Below are 20,865 nucleotides of genomic sequence, written 5' to 3'. Positions count from 1 at the left end.
TACAATGACAATATTCCACCCTCCCTCAAAGGATGGTAATGCTTCATACATTCATTTCTTCATATATAATGTTTTAAGAGTATATCTTTGGGATGAAGATAATCTTATGTAGCACTGAAATGTCCTGGTTTAGTTTTCAATAATGTTATAGTTAACCTTTTTCCATGTAACAAAAAATAAACAGAGTTATCTCCAGATTATAGCTCCTATTTAATGCATTTATTTTCAAGTGGGTCAGTTAGGAATGTTCAAGTTTAGAGAACTATTTGGGGCCATTTAAAAATGTTAGAATTATTGGCTCTAGTTCCAGAACTGGAATTTTAAGTTGTATAGAGATGAAGAGCTAGGTGACTTTCCTGACCAAATGGGAACTGAAGACGGAAAACAGGGAAGGCCCTGGAGCCTCATTGCTTTCCCTCTTTCAGTAGCTTAGCAGTAGCTTGGCTGGTCTAAAGCAGGTTCCAGAAACACATGACCTTTGGCTGATGTCATTATTCCTGGCATGCAAGACTGTTCCTAGGGTCCTCAACTTGCATGCTGCCTAGTCTAAAGAACCATTGCCATATTTCTTGTTACTTAAAGAAACAGTGTTTTCTACAGTCTCTTCAGCTAACCTATGAATATATAACGTAACGTGTGGGCAGGTCTCGTTTTTACTCTTGAAGTGCTCTCCCTACACATCCAACCTGTGACTAAGGCAGGCTCCCCTCTGCTGGGACCTTAGCCATGCTGCATACAGAAAATCTATGCTCAGCCTATGCTGTGAATAATGGAGAGGCCAGGGGACTGTATGAGATCTGCCACTTCTCTGCTTATAAACTACACCCCCCCGCCCAAACACAGTGTTATATTTATACTCTGCGGTGCTATGGGCATGTGTCTGTTACCTCTTTGCATTATAGGAATTCATTCTATTCTCTTTCCCTGTTACTTTTCAAGGAGAATTTTTCTTTTAAGACCTCTCAGATGTACAGTACTTCTTATGTATTATGCCTATTCCCCATGTTATTTGGAGATACCATTAGTACTAATTCATGGTGAGTAGACAGTATCATTGGTTTGAAATTAAGCATTAGAGCAGAGCTAATCTGTAGTCTAAAATGATGCATGCCTTGCAAATGGGTTAGTCTCTATATATGGAAATAATACATGGGCCATATTAATTTATATGCACATCATTGAGGCCACGGGCAGAACATATGTATCCTTTCAGGAAGAAAAGGTTATCTTAATGCACATGGAGGAACATAAAGAGAAAATATTCAGCAACCCCAAACACTATTTAAGTAAAACCAAATACAAACAAAATGTAATTCTTTCCTTGGTTGTCCACTGAAAGGTAAGCTTGGTATGTAGTATCTTTTCTGACCAACTTGGAATAAAATGTCAAGAAGTCAGGTAGAAAAGGTTTAATAAAGAGTAAAATTCTAAAAAAGCCATCAGTGCTTAGGTTACCTGGCAGCAGAAAACTAAGGCTCGAGATTCAATCTAACAGCAAAAAATTGGACCAAAGCTTTGGGAACAATTTTGGTTTTTTCCTCAGATGATTTTCCACTTTTCTCTCAAATTGCTTTCAATAATTATTTTGCACTCTGTGGCTTGTTAGCATGTGTGGGCTTTATACTAGTCATAATTCTATCCAAACAAAAACTCATCACCTCTAAAGATAGCATTTCCAAGCCATGCTTATCTGAAGAGAAGGGTGGCAGAGCAGCCGCTGCCTTCAGTGCCAGAAGGAAGCTGGGTGGGCCCCAGAGCTCGGGGATAGAGGGCCGGCTGCATCCTAGGCAGCACTGTGAGGAAGCCAAAAATTGAGACTTTCTGGGGAGGAGCAGTCAAACCAGGCACCAGCCGTCATGACAATCACAACCTAGTTTATCTCAATCATACAGGAAAAGAGAGAGAAAGCAAAAAAGCTTACTGGGTATCCTTCACTTTATAAGTCTGAAGTATCCTAAAATGAGTTCCATTCAGCATTTCATTTACACAGTGTCCATCAAAAAATATGCTGAGCTCTACAACATGGAGATTTTACAAAGGATGATGATCAAAATTTTCCCAAGAGCACCTGAGGGGTCAATTTGAATAGAGGAATGTCCATATTCTGATTTGAACACCATCTTTTAATTGAGAGGGCCAAAGCATTGTTCGGATACTACATAAGTGAAGGACAGTTAATGCTATATCCAGTAAAAGGCAGAAAAATAGAGGCTTAAAAACAAATCTATTCAATAGCACTCAAATATTTACTGAGCATGTATTATGTGCTAGGCACACAGTGAACAAAAAGAATAATCCAGGAGCTATTCATGAATCCATTCAGCAAATACGTATTAAGCATGATCTTCAAGACAGGTAATCTGCTTGGTACTGGGTATACAACAATGAAAAGAAAGCCATAAACTCTACTCTCAGAGGATGAGAAGGATAGGACCAGAGGCAGTGGTATCTGGGCCAGTCTTATCTGATCAGTTTGGTAATAGAAAGGAAGAAATTTAGGTGGGAAGATACAATATGGGTCAAGGATAAAAGGTGGGAATAAATAGGACATGTTTGCACAACAATGAACAACTAGCCTGGTTGGGTCTAAAGGCCTGTGCTGAGTAGAAAAGGAAAATAAAATCAGGGTTAAATCGTGGTGTGTTTTGATGAATACGATCTTATATATAAAATTACATCATGAATCTGAATTATAGTTTGTGACAGTGTAAAAGATACAATTCATATATTATGATACCTAACAAATGCTCTACCTAATGAAATAGGTAACATCTGTTACTGTATCCATTTCCCATGTAAAGTCTGTATCTATGTAGGAGCCCTCAAATAGCTCAACAAGAGCAGCACAGAGCCAATGTTCATAAAGATGTCTATCGTATTAGAGAGAGAAAACATTCAGCAGTTTTAGAATTCATAGATCTTAAAAAATGGAAGGGACTTCAGAAATCAAGTTTAACCCCTTTATTTTTACCCAAGAAGACAACAGGGCCTACAGAACCTAAGAAGTGTTTGATCATTTCCTTCCCCAATTACTAATAGAATAGATAATGCTACAAGCATCACACACACACACACACACACACACACACACACACACATACATACACACTTATAATAATTTGTAAACCATAAAATGTTATATTTATAAGAGGTATTCCTTAAAATTTCCAATATGTAGAAGAGCCATACATACGACAACTCACTTTAACAATGAAAACTGAAAAGAAAAAATAGGAAGGAGAAGTAGTCTATACAGAATTCATGGATGCAACATGTTTTTTCATCAGAATATTTGATTCAGTTTCTCTAATTGACTTATCTAAATTATTATAAAATACAATAATTCTTGGATTTAGAAGACTATATTCTGGTGATGTAAAGTCTGTGGGTTTAGGAAAGGTCTTGCCTTAAATTTTAACACACCTCAGAATCACCTGGAGGTCTTGTTAACACAGAATCTGGCCCTATCTCCAGAGTTTTGACTCAGTAGGTTTAGAATTCAGATTGTAACAAGTTGACAGGTGTTGGCTGATACAGCAGAGGTCATAGGACTACACTTTGAAAACCACTGCTTGAGGAAGAAGAATATGCTTGCCTTGCTCTAAGATTCAATTAGAAATAACATTTGCCTGTGCAATCATTAGGCCATGCTTCCCAAATCCACAACCAATTCTGATCTTTCTGAGCAGTAAGACACACTCTCTAATTTGTTTAATGGCACTTGTTTTTAGATTGCTTTTCCATCTTCTTGGCCTTGCTCATGAAACTGCTTCATACAGATCACAAGTCCCACTCGCCACCCCCCTCCTTTTTTTCCCTACAGCATACATGTTAGAGTGAACCTCCCACAAACCAAGAGGTGTCAATATCATGATCACTGCACAGAGTTGAACTTCCAGGATTTATCTAACGTTAACCTCCTTCTCCCTCACCGAGGAGCAAACATTCTGCTGGGGCTTACTGCTTTAACAGCAGCTCTTTTGTCAAATGTGTACAATGTCCTAGAGAATACTGAAGTAGGAAGGAAAGCGTGTTGGTACTCTGAGCACATTTGGACATCCAGAATTTGATTCTGCAGTCTTCCCTTTACACAGAGCAATGTGCAAAATGTCAGGGTTCCAATATTCATTTCTATCCTGATTATAATCCTTTCTTTCTAAAAACTGAAGCATATGCATATGCATATGCATGAAGTACATGAAAATTTGGAACAGAAGCTCTGCGACCTTGGACTGGCCTGTGTAGCTATTTATTCTGCTTAACTCATTATTGAATTTTAAGGTCAAACTAATGTTTTCTCAGTGCCATAAGACCAGAAGTGGGCTACTGATAGTAAAACCTTGGATGATAAAGGTACAAGCTTGTAACTATCATCAAAAGGACAAGAGGTGAGACTATTTTAAATTCAAGTCTCAGGGAGCTGAGACATTTCTGCTCTTTACCATCTTTCCAGATCACAATCAAAGTTATGCAATTAATTTGAGTAATTGCAGAAATGCAACACTTTTTGAAGAACTTGTTCATTTACCATGTTAATGTACAATCTCTTGGAAGACTGGGCCTTGGTATAAGATGCCAAGTAAGAAGATCACATCCTTCGGTGGAGACCATAGCCTCAAGCAAATGGAATACCGAGATCTGGGTGACCAAGTAGAAATTCAACCAGAATTCAAGTTTTAGTGTAATCCTTCTTAAATCTTCCAACTCTCTATACTGATCATATTCTTTTAATACTAATTCCAAGTTAGAAAGTTAATATCTTTAATTTAACTTTTCTCTCTCCACTTCTCAGATGGAGAATTATCTTTCTTTGCACTGGTCAGACTATATTTTAATGTTCAATTATGGATTATTTCTTGACTGTATTATTTGTTTACTTGTTTCTTTCCATGTACTGAGGATCACATTAAAGTATCATCATATTAATCTATTTGAGAATTTAAAGGTCTGTAAACCTGCCTGATTAATGTATTACAAGGCATTTTCCCTTACTTTTTCTCATACGCCGAACCGAAGGATACAGCTGTAACTTTGCCTCAATAAATCTTTAATCTCTTTTTGAATCCTTTTAGAAAACTTGAGTTCTAGGAATTTTAGTAATATTTAATTACTTCTAAAATCTTTATAACAATCAGAAAAGAGTCAACACCCCATTGGCGTACAATGGGTTCATAATATAAAAAGGTTAGAAGCTCATTACATAGCATCTCTGCCTATCTGAAGTTAATAAATTCCAAAATGGACATATGGCACACATACATATAAGTACCATACATATGTAGCTATGTGAATGGTTCTGGGCAATGGAAACGGCAGATTCTAATACATTTATGATTACTGTCAAATTTGTTCTCTCCTATTTCACAGACATATAAAGGAAGAATCTGAAATTTTCTTTGAATGAAAAAAGGGAAGAATATTAAGCATAATATATTATATATACATATTATTTTTCTTTTTACAAAGTTTTAGAAGGGCAAGAATGTTCCACGGTATGGATATGGCCTAAGGAGAATGCTGTAAAAGGAATGATTGTATGCCTGGGGGTGTTGCTAGCTTATTCCTACAGAATTAGTCGAGATATTTGACAGGAAGTCGTAGCAGGAAAATAAAGCAAAATTACATTTGTAAGTTACTGCATCAGAATACTTAACATTCTCATTATCAGAAAGACTATGCGGAAGCTTGTGGTCAATGAGTTTTGTATTCAAAGTTGTCTTCCTTGGAATTTAAACCTTCTTAGAAATTGTTTTCAACCTGAATAAATTTTAATTATGTCAAGCATGGATACTTTAAGACTTTAGTGTTTCTATATTCTTGTGTCTATTTATTTACATTTATCTTATACCAAATTCTGTCATATTCTTCTTGAACAGTACCTGAGGATGAGAGCAAACCTTTACTAAAGCCCTAAAAACAAACAGAAATTATCCAAATATCTTAGTTAAAGCACTATTAAAAAAAAAACTCTCATACTTAAATGAGAATATATCAACTTGGAAAAATAGTTAAAGCACTATTTTTAAAAAATTCTCATACTTAAGAATATATCAAACTTACAAAAATAAAGAAACATAATTTTATAACGACATTTTTAACATTATATAAGTATTGCTAGAAGTATGATACTAAGTATGACTTCTACAACATTTGGGAAAATTGAAATAGTCATATAGAATTAAGATACACCATTATGATCAATCTTTAAATGTGGAATCCGTCGTCGGTAATAGGACAACATGGAAAAGTGAAGAAATGCCAGACAGTCACATATTATGTAGACTTATCTGTAATCCATTAGACTCTGTGGCCTAATCTGGACTCATCTAATGGCTAAGTAAAACCTAAGACCATTGAAATGTTTGCAAACAAATTCCCCAAAGGAAAGAGGAATATATCTATGGTTTGAGAAAATACACCACAGGTAGGAAACTGAATACATTTACTGACTGCCGTATAGGAGAAGAAAAAATGGAAAGAATAATGTGTAAGTCTCACCAAGTATTTTCTTTCATATTCATTTCCAGTTACATGAAAATTTTATTCTTATATTTTACAATCTATGGACCCGATCATTCTGCTAAATGATGAACTTGTCATTTTTTTCATTTTTACTCTTTTTAGTTTTTACATACTTTAAAAATATTATGATTACTAGCCTTCAAAATAGACCCAGGCTTATACACGAATTTAAATAAGTCATAAAACTTAAAACCAATTGTTTTAGCATATGAAACAGAATAGGATAAATCAGCAATCTGTGAAAGTAATAAATACCCAAAGTTTCTCTAACAACATTTACTCAAAGCACTTTGAAAGCAAATCAGATCAACGTGTTTTCCTCTTAAGTATTTCATCTATTTCAAGAATAACTAATTTAATCTTTTAATTAGAATTAGAATCTTTTTATTAAAACTTTGCTCCCTAGGAAAATACCAACAGTAATAATGTCTTTTTTTTTTCTTCTCACATATTCAACCAAAAAGCAATCATTGCATGACTATAATTTGGAAAAATTTAAGCATCAATAAGTTTCTGAAATCCTGAAGGGAGGAATCAGAAAAATAAACTTTGCAGTTATAAGGATAGTGAAGGACAAAGTATTTGCATATTTCATTAGGGTTTGGTTTACTCATGTAAGATTTGTCCTCTCTCTGTTCAAGTTCCAGCTTGATGATTTTAAACATCAATCTTCCAAAATAGTCCACCTGTGTTTGTTAGTAGTCACTATCTAAAGCTAAACACAAAAATTTAGCTTTGCAAAGAGCTATTACTGTGCAAGTGTTCCTTTTTCTTTTCTTTATAAGATACTGATTTTGCTCTGACTTACTTCTTTTTCAGCATCTTCTAGTTTCTTTTTCTTACTCTCAGGCATTAAATCATCCAACCAGCTGAGTTCCCGTTTGGTAAACAGCAAGTCCATCAACTTTCTTACAAATACCAGAGCTAACACCTGAAGTAAATAATAAAGCAGTTTAAAACAGGGAAAAAATATAAATGGAAGGTTTAGATTTGTTTGTTTTTTGGTACAAACAAGTCAACTTCAATTAGGGCTGACATTAAAGTGAAATCTGAAGATATGTGCGTATAAAAGATATTGAGTGTACTTTTGCTTCCTTCACTTCCTTTTCTTACCACATCTCCAGAATAATGGCTATCATTTTACCCATTATACAAGTCATTTAAAGAAGCAATGAAAAAAACTATATATTTGACTGTTTCCTTAAATACACATAGTTAATAGTTTACATTATTTTAAATGAACATTAAACCATTATTACCTATGCTGATGATATTTTAAATTACTTATAGTAATTCAAGTTCACTTTATTTTTGAAGTATTTGAAACTGGTTTAAAATAGTTAATAAAATTTGATTTTATATACTCCAATAAAGATGTTAAAAAAATTTAATTTCAAAAATCCCCTTACATTATCAAATTTGCTAGTATACCTGTAAAGTTAAATTTTGAAAGTTTATGTCTTCCACCCAACTTCAATTAATTCAAACTACTGCTAATATTCAGAATGATAGAGATGAAGCTAGTATGAATCACTGAAATTCATATATAATCTGAAACCCAATCTTAGTTACTAGTTTTAGTGGCTAAAGTTTATACCAAGATTTCCAAAAATTGTTCAAAATTATTCTATTGATCCAGTTTGTTCATGGATTTTCAAAGAGAGCAGAAAATCAGAGGAGGAGAAAAAGAGTTGAGTTAGAAGTTTCATACCATCATGGGAAAGACAATAGCAGCTCTTGAAACTTTTATTATCCACAAAAGGCCAAGGCAACTCATCTGAATAACTGTGAAGAGATGGACTTTTCGAAGTGGTACATGCCTTAGATATATAAAATCTGGTTGATGTTTTGCAGGCATCCAGAAGAGCTTTATTCTATCGAAGAACTAGAAGATAAACAGACTAAATTGCTTTTTACAGACAGCAATGGAAGTAGGATAAGTAAATGTATAATATGGTCCAATATATGGTAGATCACACTTAAGTTGACATCAGGACAATACTATTGTTAAGCGTACACTCTGAAATAATACAGTTTCAGTTTTATAATATCCCACATTTTCTTGAATATGGACACGTTATAATTTAAAAGAGTTTAATAACATTAAAGCCAATGCTAAATGTTGCTCCCTCAGAGAGTATAGCCTTGAAAGAAAACATTATCATCATCCTCTTCATCATCACATCACAATTTCTTCTTTTACCTGCCCCTTAAGCACTAGGGTTTCCTGGACTCTTCTTTCCTGAATAGCTCATCCGTTCCCATTGTTTCAATTTTCACGTACTTGCTAAAGACTCTCAGACCTCAACTCTACTTCAGCTCTGTCTGTCTTGAGCTCTTGACCCACATCCAGCTGCTGAGTAGGATGTTCTGACCTCCTTAGTTTGACTCTGCTGTTTTGGCCTTGCCACTTTGATCCCCAACAAGGTTTTGGTGCTGTTTCTAAAAATACAAACATCTTGGCCATAAAGATTTAACCTAGATGAATTATTGTTAATAAAGTATTTTTCAGAGCAAATTTTAACTCTGTTTAATTTCTTGATCAAATTTGATCTTCAATCACATTTTACTTATTAACAAACTGTACCGCATGTTAGCTTTATTTTATGTGGATCGTTTTGTTTAATTTTTCTCAGGCCAAATTTTGCAGTTTTCAATATTTCCAACAAGAAGCGATGATTTAGAAAATGACAGTTTCCATCAGTCAGTTCTATATCATACCATTTCTACAGGAATATCTCCTATGCATTTTGAGAGTAATATCAGATTTAGTCCTTAGCTACTTTATATAAGAAAATTGTAAGCAATTCTCATCAAATATTCCAAAATTACTCTAATATGCCAAGGAACAAATGCCCATGAAGTCAAGTAAGTGTTAGTGGCAAAACATCATGTTTGTCCAATAAAGATGTTAAAAAAAAAATCATGTTTTACCAAAGCCTCCTCATATCCCCAATTCAACATAAACCCATCTTTCCTTCTGTGTGCCCTGTGTGCAGCATGACCTTCCCTCAGGCTTCTAAACCAGAATCATACATAGTTTAGCCCATCCACTGTTCATTTATTCATTCATATTCATTTATACGTTCCAAAAAATTTGTTGAAAACCTTCTATGCAGAGTACTAAGTGCTGAATTAGTTTCTGGTTTATCCATCTCTATATTGTTCACAAATATTTCACTGGGTCTTTTTATTTCTACCTCCTAAATATCTCTTAAAATTAGATGTCATTAAATAAATAAAACTGTGCACGGTGGAGGTGGCAATAGGGAAGAAATAAAGTAAAATCCTTAGGGTTATAACCGAATGCTTCAATTTCTATAGAACTAATTTTTCCCAGCCACCATTTCTCCATTTGTGAAGTTATGTTATTGCATAAATGTACTTCAGTGTGTGAGTGCTTCCCTTGTTATTGCTTAAATGGCACATTTGCTTTACTTTGGATTCCTGAAGTGCTGGAGTGAATATAAATGTGGTTATATATCAGAGTACAGAAACAGCATTCATGAGAACACGAATCTGTTTTTTCTGCCATGTTGCACAGTGAGAAGCCTAGATAAGTTTCTTAATATTACTGAACAGGTAACACATAGGGCCCTCCAACAAACAGGGTAACAAATGGACATGCTTCTTGAACGGTTGATATTCGGCACATTTTTAATTATTATCACTCAAGTAATGATAATCATCCTAAACGTATTCTGAGTTTTGCATTTGCCTTTGATCTTGTCCTAATATCAGTATCCCGTTTCCCCATCCAGTGAACCACAAAATACCAAATAGGAATTTCAACTCCCTGAGTTTTGGGCTCACTTAAATTTTCACTAACTCTGTTTCTCAGTGTGAAACCCTATTTGCTGTTTCATTGGTGCTATTTAGAACTCATTGTACTTTTCTCATGGGCCTTTGATAATGTTTTCCTCAACTTTCATTTGAAAGATTCACACCCCAAATAATTCCAAAATTTGACATTCTTGTTTAGTTCCAAACCTCACGGGTATAAAATCATGTGAGTGCAATTAGGGGGAAAAACCTGTTGCAGCCTATCAAAATGATTCTACTTTGTTTCTTAAACTTCTGCTGCTATATTGATGTGAGCCCGAGGCCTAAGAATAAATACTTTTCACTTACGGTTGAAATTAGTACTCATGGAACCTCTGCCAAAGGCAAAAAAAACCTAAAAAAACCCAGCAAAAGAAATAAACAAGACCTTTTCAATGCTCTTCCCTATCTGCCTTACCAAACCAATTCTTTTAAAATATACTTTTCATACATGAAGTTACAGCTGAGCAAATTAAATGTAGTTTGAGTAAAATTAAATGCATAACACTTCTCAACCATCTCCTTCTCCCAAGTTAATTTTACCCAGTGGCAGGATGAACAGAGTCATGCTATGTACTTTGGGTGTTCAGTGATCTTACAGTAACTTCATATTAAAGTTTTGCCTTCTGACATTCAGTAGTATCCTAAGGCTAAAGTGGTTTTCCTTCTCCCAAAGGCAGAAGCTGGTTAGTTGTTTATTCAGGGAAAGAGTTCCTGTGCTGCCTGTCCCTCAGTGCTGAGAGTTTAGCTAAGCTATTCCATAGTGTTTCTGCCTTATCATCCACTTTGTTTGATCAAGCAGCCTGAGGTGACCTTAAACTACCCTAACCCCTCATGCAAATGTACGCCTTAGACAGCTGCCTGGAGAGTTGCAAATAGATATAAGTTCCTGATGTAGCTTCTCCAACGGCCCTTGTGATCAGCAACCTCCCCTGCCCCCCACTGCCTTCTCCTTATACACCCCTTAGATAAGACTCCCACAAAGCTTACCAAAACCCCGCTCTTTCGATTTGAAGAGTTCAATTCGGCCTTAGCCCAGGAACCCCAAAGCACTCCACCCACTGACCCTAATAAAAGCATGTGTCCCAAGTCCTGTCTCCCTCTCTCTGTCTTCACTTTGTCTGGACCTCCCCATGCGGCCCCTCAAGGCCAGGTACTTCCTGTGTAGACCTGTGAGTGATAAACTTCTCTATTTCAGTTTCTCTTGTGGTCTGTTGTTGAACCGCAGTTCACCATCCAGCACCCTGTGCTCCACTTAAAAAGTGTTAATTTGACAAATTCATAGCACTTATTCAGATGACTTTTCCTCTGTAGGTCTCTGAATGGCAGTGAGTCTGGCTTGTCAGAGAAAACGTCGTACTTTATATTGACTTTTAGCCAACAAAAACAAACTATACTTCACAATAAATAATCCTCAAAAGTAGTCTCTTTTTCAAGAAAATTTAAGTGTTTTGGAACAATAATGTTGTTATAAAACAAGATGATTCAAAGGCAAATTTAAGTCGAAACGTGTGTTAGTTCCCTAGTGCTGCTGTGACAAATTACAACTTGGTGGCTTAAACAATAGAAATTTATTTTCTCACAGTGTGGAGGCCAGAATTCCAAAATCAGAGTGTTGGTGGGCCATGCTCCCTCTCAAGGCAGTAGGGAAGAAAATTTCCTTGCCTCTTCCAGCTTCTATTGGCTCCTGATGTACCTTGGCTTGTGGTGGCAAAATTCCAATCTCTGCCTCCACCTTTATGTGGCTTTCTTCCCTATGTCTCTCTGTGTCCTCTCCTCTCCTCTTCTTATAAGGACCCCAGTCATTGGATTTAGGGTTCACCCTAAATCAAGGGTGAGCTCATTTTGAAATCCATAACTAATTACATCTGCAAAGACTCTATTTCCAAATAAGGTCACATCCTGAGATTCCAGGTGGATATGAATGGGGGGAAGAGGCACTATTCAACCCACTACAGTAACATAAGCAGGAATAATTTGTCAACAGCCTCCGTAAAAATTTAGAATAATCTTGTGGTACTTTTGAAATGTGTCCACAGATTCTTTGGTATTATTCTCTTCAAGAGATGGACTCTAATTTTCCTCCCTGTGTGTGCAAACTGGACACAATGACTTGCTTCTAACAAATAGAAGAAAAGTGCAAGTGACCGTGCGTGACTTTGGAGATTGTCAATAGGCACAGTGACTTTGCCCTCATTCTCTCTCGTATTGTTCACTGGGATGGAAGTTAGCTTCTCTAGTGTGAGGACATTTAAGTGTCTGAAGGAGAGGCCTCCTACCAATAGCCAGAGAGGAACTAATGTCTCTTGCCCTCAGCTATATGATAAGCCATCTTGGACATACACCTTCTAGTCCTATTCAAGCCTTCAAATGACTGCAGCTCTTGTCCACATCTTGATAGCAACCACGTGAGACATCTTGAGCCAGAATCACCCAGCTAATAAGCTCCCAAATTCATGACCCACAGAAACTGTGAGATAATAAATGTTTACTGTTTTAAGCCACTAAGTTTTATAGCAATTTGTAATGTAGCAATGGGAAATTAATACAAAAACTATATTTATTTAACCAATACTTAAACAATTAATAAGGTTTTCCTTATTAATTTACAAAATAATTCTATAAAGACAATTGTAATAACAACAGGAAAACAAACATAAAAGGAAAAAATATCACCCAGGAGCTCATTACCTTAATAAATTGTCTTTATTTCTCTACCTTCCTTCTTAATCCACCCACACTCACAGTTTTATAAACCTATCATAGCTACAACTCATTTTTCCACTTTTTCACTTTGCATTTCACTTTGTCATAAGCATCTTTACTGTATTATTTTTATAGTCATCATATTTATCAATTTTAAACTAATGTTCCTTAGATAGCTTAATTATTTTACTGCTGTTGAATAACTGGGTTGTTTCCAATATTTTGATAATATGTGTTACAAGGAACATCTTTGTGCAAAATTTTTTTTCTGTTTTCATAGATAGGTGTCCACATACATGATCACAGTATCAAAGATCTGAAGTATTTGGATATATTTTTAAATGTACTGCTATCTTTTTCTAAAAGGATTATAAAGTCTAAACCTTTTACAGTTTTAATATACTCATAGTAAACAAAAGTACCCTCAGATTAAGAACCAGTTTGAAGAAATTTAATTGTAGTCTGAAAGCTGCTCCTCAGATAATGGCATTTTTTTAGCTACCACATGACTTAGCATCAACAGACCTTAAGATAAGTCATCACAGATGTGCTTGTATTACTGTAATTTACCTGAATTCCTTTTAGCGATGAAGCACCCATATAAAGGAACACTCCATATAGCACTGGCATAGGAATAAACTGTAAAAGAACAATTAGAAAAAAGGCACAAGTTATTTTCAAATATAATGTGGTCAATATATTCTGCATTTCCAAAGAAAAACACAGAAAAATAAATAAATATTTTAGAAGCAGTATAGGGCAGAGCCAGAAGACATGGGTTAAAATCCCAGCTCTAAGCACTTTTTAGCTGCATTACCTTAGGTAAGTTACCTAAGCTCTCTGTGCCTTAGTTTCCCAATATCTAAAAAGGGATAATAATAGGTTTTTTATAAGTATTTAATAGGTCAAAACCAATAAAAACACATATGATACATAATAAACAATAAATATTAACTATTATTATTATGCTGCTTTAGGGAAATTTGAATTTTGTTTCACAATGGTAAGATATTTAGATTAAAGGTGAAGGATGGAGCTAACATTTAGACATTGTTCCTACACTTTACCAGATACTTGTAAACATGTGGACCGTTCAATTTTTCTCTTTTTACTGGAATACCTCAGCATCATTTTTTTCTCTATAATTACTTATATAACATAGAAATTAGTTCTTGCAAATTGTGTAAATTATTAAATAAAGGTAAACTTGTATAAATTATTAAATAATTCAATTAGAATTTTCGAAGTATGGACAACTAAAATGAGTTATAATTTAAAATACAATGAACACACCTTTGAAGTACCTGTCAAAATTATATGACAAAACAATTACTCTTTAATGCTCTTTAAAATGGATTCAACTATTTTATTTTATTTTATTGTTTTATTTTTTTAAGGATAGAAGTGATACATACTTTATTTCATAAATTGAGATTAATTTTATACACAGAAAAATAGCTGTTAGTAAAATTATGATGGGGTTTAATAAACCCAAATACATTCAGAAAGTTCAGGATTCAACTACTTGAAACATAAAAAATAAGTATGTATAATAATGATGTTCATGTAGTAGTTTTATGAAACATATAAAATACAAAACTGCATATGTGGCCGTGACCATGACATCGCTTATCTCTGTACCTCCACCTTATATTAAGTAATATTAATTGCAAATATATCTGTCCACTGACAAGAAAATAGAAACTTTATTTTGTGTAGGCCTACAGTAAACTCAGGTCACAGGTCAGTCAGAGATGAGTGACTCTTTCCCATAACCTGATTTTCATTTCAAAATTACAATAATAATTTCCACAAATTTTACTCTGCCAGATTTAATTTTTTTATGTATTTAAGGATTCTAAAATATAGCACATAATTTCCCTTGTTAAGAAGCTATATAAACATGGTAAAAATTCATCACTTTCATCACATGCCATACAATATTTATAAATTGATGGCTTAGATTCAAATGAAATTTCTTAAGCAATAATAAATATATTCTTCCTTCTCTCAAATTCATAAAGGCAGATTTCATTACCTTCAGAATACTGGTCATAAAGACTGATGAACCCATAAGAATAAAAATCATAAGCCCAGTAACCCTTTGCTCCCGAATGCCAAGAAATTTGGGTTGTTCTCCTGGAGCTGAACATTCTGATTCCAGTTTTAGGCTGTTGACATGAGTGATGGAGAGGACAGTGGCAGCCACAAACCACGGCAGGCCCATGATGGAGCACACACCAAGCATGACAGCCACCATTAATAGATCCAGATGGTACCCACAACCTTTCTGTTAAGAGAAAGAAAAGAGGATTCTCATACTACCTGAATTTGGCATAGAGACCAATGACACCACCACCATGGAATAGTAAAGAATAGAAAAGAGATACTATCTTGAATCTTGTAGAACTGATTCTAAAATGCAAAATAAATTAAAAAGATAACAGTCTCAAAATATATAATCCACTTAAAGAAAAGTTGCAGGTGTTCCTACTGCAATTATGATTATAGTGGCTTCTACATATTTTAATAGGTTTAATGTAATTCTGGCTTAATGGTACATTAGTTTCCATTCTACTTCTACTGAATAGGTAAAGTCATTATCAAATACAGTCACTTCACTTTGGTTCCTTAAATGGGCAGGTTAATTTGCAATTCATATGTCTATTCTTTCATCATTAATTCATACGAAAAATATTGAGCATCAATTATATACCAGGCATCAGGCTGAGAAAACAAAGTATGGGCTGTGTCCACAGCAGAGCTAAGAATGGCTTGGTTGTGACTAGAAACCATTTCCTGACAATACCAAAGAAGCCTTTCTGCTAATAGCTCCTAAAGAAAAACTCTTAAACCCTCAGTTTCCAATTGCCCTGTTTTGTCTCAATGGCTGACTTTTACTGGGAAAAATAATATCATAGAACCTAAACTTCCATATATACTCATTTTTATCTTAATATATTACTACTGCATCTTGTTCTCATCTGTTCCAGTTTCAGCACTGGAAAAATTTGGCCTCTCCTTAAAGTGATAGTTTTTGTGTTTTCTATCTCCTCTATGATCCTCCTGTGCTATCACTGGCCTCCAGAGGATTTCCTGAACCAGGCAGGAAATGTAAATGAGGAAAAATGGGTGCAAGGGACATGTGGAGGTGTGGGGACCTGGAGACTGCTCCCTAGCGGAGGGTGATTAGCTAAGAGTTCTCTGAGGAGACAAACTGAAGAATGGAGAAGAACCGAGTTACCCTCTTCCTCCATCCCCCGTAGGAAATTGACAGTGTAAAGCCTCAGAGGCAGCAAATGCTACTTTATATTCCAACTCTTAATGACTACTTCATGAGAGGTGGTGTAATAAAATGCTTAAGGGTATAAGTTCTGGAGACAGGTGGCCTGGAATCAAATGCTGGCTCAACCAATGGTCTTGGGCAAATCATTTAACTTCTTGTGCCTGTTTCCCTGTCTGAAAAATGGTGATGATAACAGGAGACATCTTGCTGGGTTGTTGTGAGAATTAAATAATTTGCAAATGATTTTGCACATCATTTAGAACAATGTCTGATATATTAGTAAGTACCCAGTAAATGTTAGGGGCTATTATATTCTAGCAGTTGAACAATACATTTTTCTTTTGTACTCAGTTGTTTCAAGGATCCTCAATAAAAATATATAAATGTTTCTTAAGGGCAGGTAAACTTGTCATACAATTTTTCAGTATATCTCAGTTTTTAGTGCAATCATTGACATACAATAAGCAATCAGAAAGTTACAGATTGACCTTTTTAAAAGGAAATATGCATTATTGAAAGTTTTTAGAATCAAACAGGTATAATTTTAAAATAAATATAGCTGCTAAATTTAGTACTATGAACACGAGCAAAAATTACCAATTATTCTAGAGGAATAATTTTGGCTTTTCTTACAGGCAGTTTTACCAAGCTGCAAGCAGTTTCCAGCTAATCTGAAAGCTATTAGAGCCTGGAGGGTGAAACATACCGAGTATCTGATATGTATTTGTCATGGCAGTGTTTTCTTTCTGCTATTTTATTTTGTTGTTTTATTAAGAAAAACACCCTTAAAATCGGTTGTACTTCCTTCCCTTTCTGCTTATCCCTGACAAATTATAAAAGTGTAAGAGATGACAGCGAGGAGAAAATGAGAGATGCCACATAAGGACCTTTTCCTCCTGCATTGTCACCAATTCCGTGGCACCCCTCCTTGGGTCAGCTTAGCTGGGGCAATGCTCCAGTTCACCCAAATGCCTAAACTCAATTTCCCTTGTGAATATGACTCTAGAAACCTTTTTTTGCTAGTAACTCAGGAGAGGTTTTCATTATTAAGAGATGGAGGGTGGGAAGAGAAACACCCTGGTGTCAGCATGACCAAAAAGGTGTAACTAGCTTCACTAGGGCCATACTCTGGTCCCCTGGTCCTTTTGCAGAACATTTTGGAAAATGTAGTTGCATAGAACTCAAATTTTAGTCCCATTAAAGGACCACATCTTAACCAGTTAGAGGAGTGTCTTGTCCTAGGAACTCTGGAGTGTGAAGAATACAGAACAGCGAAGGACCTGACCCTTAAGCCTCCATCGCTGAGGCAATACAATGTGAATGGTGCCCCCTGGGCAGTTTTGCAAAGTTGTGGTACTGCTAAGAGAGAATGGAAGAGGTGCTAGTAGCTGAGAGGTAAACATTAGAGGAGGGCAAAGGACACGGGGCCTTGAGAGTCAGGCTTGTGCGTTTAGCACACCCTGGACTCTCCCAGGGTCCATGCTCCCTATGGCTTAATAATATGAGGAAGGCCTTCATGAGAGTGATTTCCTACAGCCCTTGTCTTAGTGTTTTAAAAATATGACACAAATGTAAACAGTGGGATTCTAGATTGCAGGAAGCAGACAAAATAATGCTTTCCGAGGGAATAATTTCCTTTTTAAACTTAGAAAGCAAGCTTTGTAAAGTCCAAGTAGATAATAAAAACAAAAATACAATTTCCCCCTGATTATGTTATACAACAATGGGAGCATCTTAATTTAATGTGAATCAAAGGAAATAAAGCAGTTCTGGCACTTCCACTAATTAGTCATTATCCTTCTTCTTGCCTTTCATTTAAAATGTCTTTAAAAACATGGTCTTTGTAACCATATTATTAGCTGATAGGCATGCCAGCCAAAGGGAAGTATCCCTTTGTCAGAGAGAGAACTGTGCACCTTCTAACATATTTCTGTAGATTTTTTTTCTGAAATAAAGACAGAACCAGAGCTTCTATTCTCACATTCATCCATGAATCACGGGAAATGGACATATGGGAGGAAAAGGGAGCATAGCAACAGGTGATGCTGCACCAGACCCCACTAAAACCAACATGCAGCAAGACAAGAGGCCAGCCAAGAGGACCATCTGATACCCAGATGCCACTGCTGAAAAAATTCGTCTCAAAGCTTGGCAGCAACTTCCTGCATCTGTCAAGTTAACCACATAAAAGACTATAGATTGACATGAAGAACCAGGCTGACAAAGAGGGCAAAAAAGAACATATCAAATGCCATAATCATCAAGAGAATGTAGTGCCAAATGAATGTTGCAAATGCATCCATTTACTCAAGTGATCTGGAATTGTATTGCTGTTTATTAAAAATGATGTCAAAAGAAGGCTGAACTGTCTACAGAAACATGTAGAAAAGCCCACGTTGTATCTTAACAGAAACTTTCTTTTCTGAAAGATAATATCTAACTATCCACTTTTAGAGAATGTACTTTTTTTTAAAAAAGTGGATATTTTTAATGCTTTTCAAAGGGATTCAGTTAACCAATGCTTATTCCACTTCTCTAGGGAAGAAACAAACAAATGAGAAATGCTAGAGAGAGTATGAATTGACGTCTATATACAATATAGATGAAATCTGCATTCTCAAATGTTTACATTTGCAACTTCTGATACGTTTGAGTGACCCAAAGGATCATGAGGTGCAGTGAGTGAGAGTTTTGCTAATCTTGAAATTCTTCATTCTGAGGGAGGAGTTAGTCACTTAGCCTGTGAGTTGGGGCTAGACTCTTCATCTCAACACAGCTTTATTACGTATACAGTAACACTCACAAAACGATAAAGAGATTTTTACTGGCAGGAAAAAATCCTCTAAAAGAAAACCAACTACTGGATTTGGTAATGGAAGTGAAGAAAAAGTGAAAAGATCTAAAATATAAGTTTGAGAGAGATAAAGAATGAAATGATGAATTTCTAGATGACTCGGATATGTGATGTAGACTTAGATACATGATGTGGCCTCTACCAGGTGCTTGATACAGAAGCTAGAAATCATCATTCATTAAACTATCTCAGGGAATGCTCCAACCAAGGCAAAAATGGGTTTTCAAGGGAGGAAAAAAAAATAAGTAAAAGCTGAAAATGTGGTTAACTTGTGGTCTGGGGATATATTCAAGAAACATGTGTCTTTTTGTGACAATGTGGTTCAAGTTAAAGCCAGAGACTGTGCAAACACTTCAGGGAAGCAACAGGCGGGAGAGCGGCTATGGAACAAACCATTACTCTGAGTAAAGAACATTCTGAGAAAGTGATTTTTTGCTGTTATTAACAGGAAAATCAGTAGCAGCAGACCACACTGTAGCGAAGCTTAGAGAAGACAAGGGTTAAAGGCCAAAAAAAAAAAAAAAGTGTTCGGTGTAGATAAAATATGTCTTCACTGGAAGGAACTTACTTTGCAAATATCCATATCCAAGGAGGAGAATGGGGTGTTCAGACTCATAGTGGCCAAGAAAAGTCTAACTCTTCTGCTTGCGGCAATGTAGCAAATTTATGATTAAGCCAGATTTGCTGTTTACTAAATCCAGGCTATTAAGGGGTAAAATATGAATCTTTTGATTACATAGTCATGTGTACAATAAAAAGTAATGTACAAATAATGCAATATAGTTTAATAATATAGTCTCAAGTTTGTCTCAGTGACAAAAATAGTAAATGCTTTAGTTCTACATTTAATTTTATAAATGCAGATACTTGAAAGGACCACTTAAAGAATGCTTTATTATATTTTAGCTATTCTATACGACATGTAGAGGGGAGGTAAATATGGTATATTTGTTGATCTGGAGCTTTGGAAAGTCTGTGAATGTCAAGGGCCTACCATGGGCTCATGAAGAACAAGGAGCAAGCAATATGTGATTTATAAGGTGGAGAGATCTGGAAACAGCAAGCATACAGGACAGCCAAAAAGGTAACATCACCTTGGGCAATTCTTCATTTACTTCCACATTCTGTTTTAATGATTCCACTAATATTTAGAAAAAAATTTTACAAGGAAAATTTCTCAGTTAAATCAGTGATATTTCTGTCTAATTATAAAAGCCAAAAAAAAACAACTTCCTTTGAAAGGGAAACAATGACTACATAGCTTACTTTCTTTCTAAAACAGGAGTCTTTTAGTTCATTTTAAAACATGTGCCATACAAGGAAATATATATACTGCCATTAAAAATGATAATGCAGATTTCTATTTATATTGTTGGCATCGGATAATTACCATTATAATGCTCTTATGTAAAAACAACAAGCAACATATGTAGTATGAAAATACAAATTTTGGTGTATGATTAAAACAGAAATGGGAAAAATAGAGATGTTTTCAGTTTTAAAAAATAAACTGGTGTCTAGGAAAAATGTTTTCCTACTCCTTAGAGAGTAGCAGACTAACAGCATTCAACATTAAGTTCTTAACACGGGTTTTATATATCTACTTAATCAACTACATAACTTTAATAATTAAGTTGTGGTGGTATTTGCTTTTGCAGAAGGCTGATATTTTAAA

General features: G+C 35.3%; 1 protein-coding gene across 9 annotated transcripts in view; it reads right to left on the bottom strand.

Moving 5' to 3' along the window:
• Positions 1-20,865, bottom strand: part of SLC4A10 (solute carrier family 4 member 10) — a gene marked incomplete at both ends in the record, with an annotated part of 310,841 nt that overhangs the window by 9,368 nt on the left and 280,608 nt on the right. For all 9 annotated transcript variants that reach the window (XM_082841780.1, XM_082841783.1, XM_082841781.1 and 6 more), the window contains 4 exons: positions 7,331-7,453; positions 8,234-8,407; positions 13,621-13,689; positions 15,089-15,340. In XM_082841780.1, coding sequence (XP_082697906.1) covers positions 7,331-7,453; positions 8,234-8,407; positions 13,621-13,689; positions 15,089-15,340 — 618 coding nt within the window. The remainder of the gene's footprint in view (positions 1-7,330; positions 7,454-8,233; positions 8,408-13,620; positions 13,690-15,088; positions 15,341-20,865) is intronic.

Source organism: Leucopleurus acutus (genome assembly GCF_964270905.1).
Source record: "Leucopleurus acutus genome assembly, chromosome: 6".
Lineage (NCBI taxonomy): Eukaryota > Metazoa > Chordata > Mammalia > Artiodactyla > Delphinidae > Leucopleurus > Leucopleurus acutus.
Note: the sequence above shows the minus strand (reverse complement) of the source record. Positions and strands in the feature narration are given on the sequence as shown.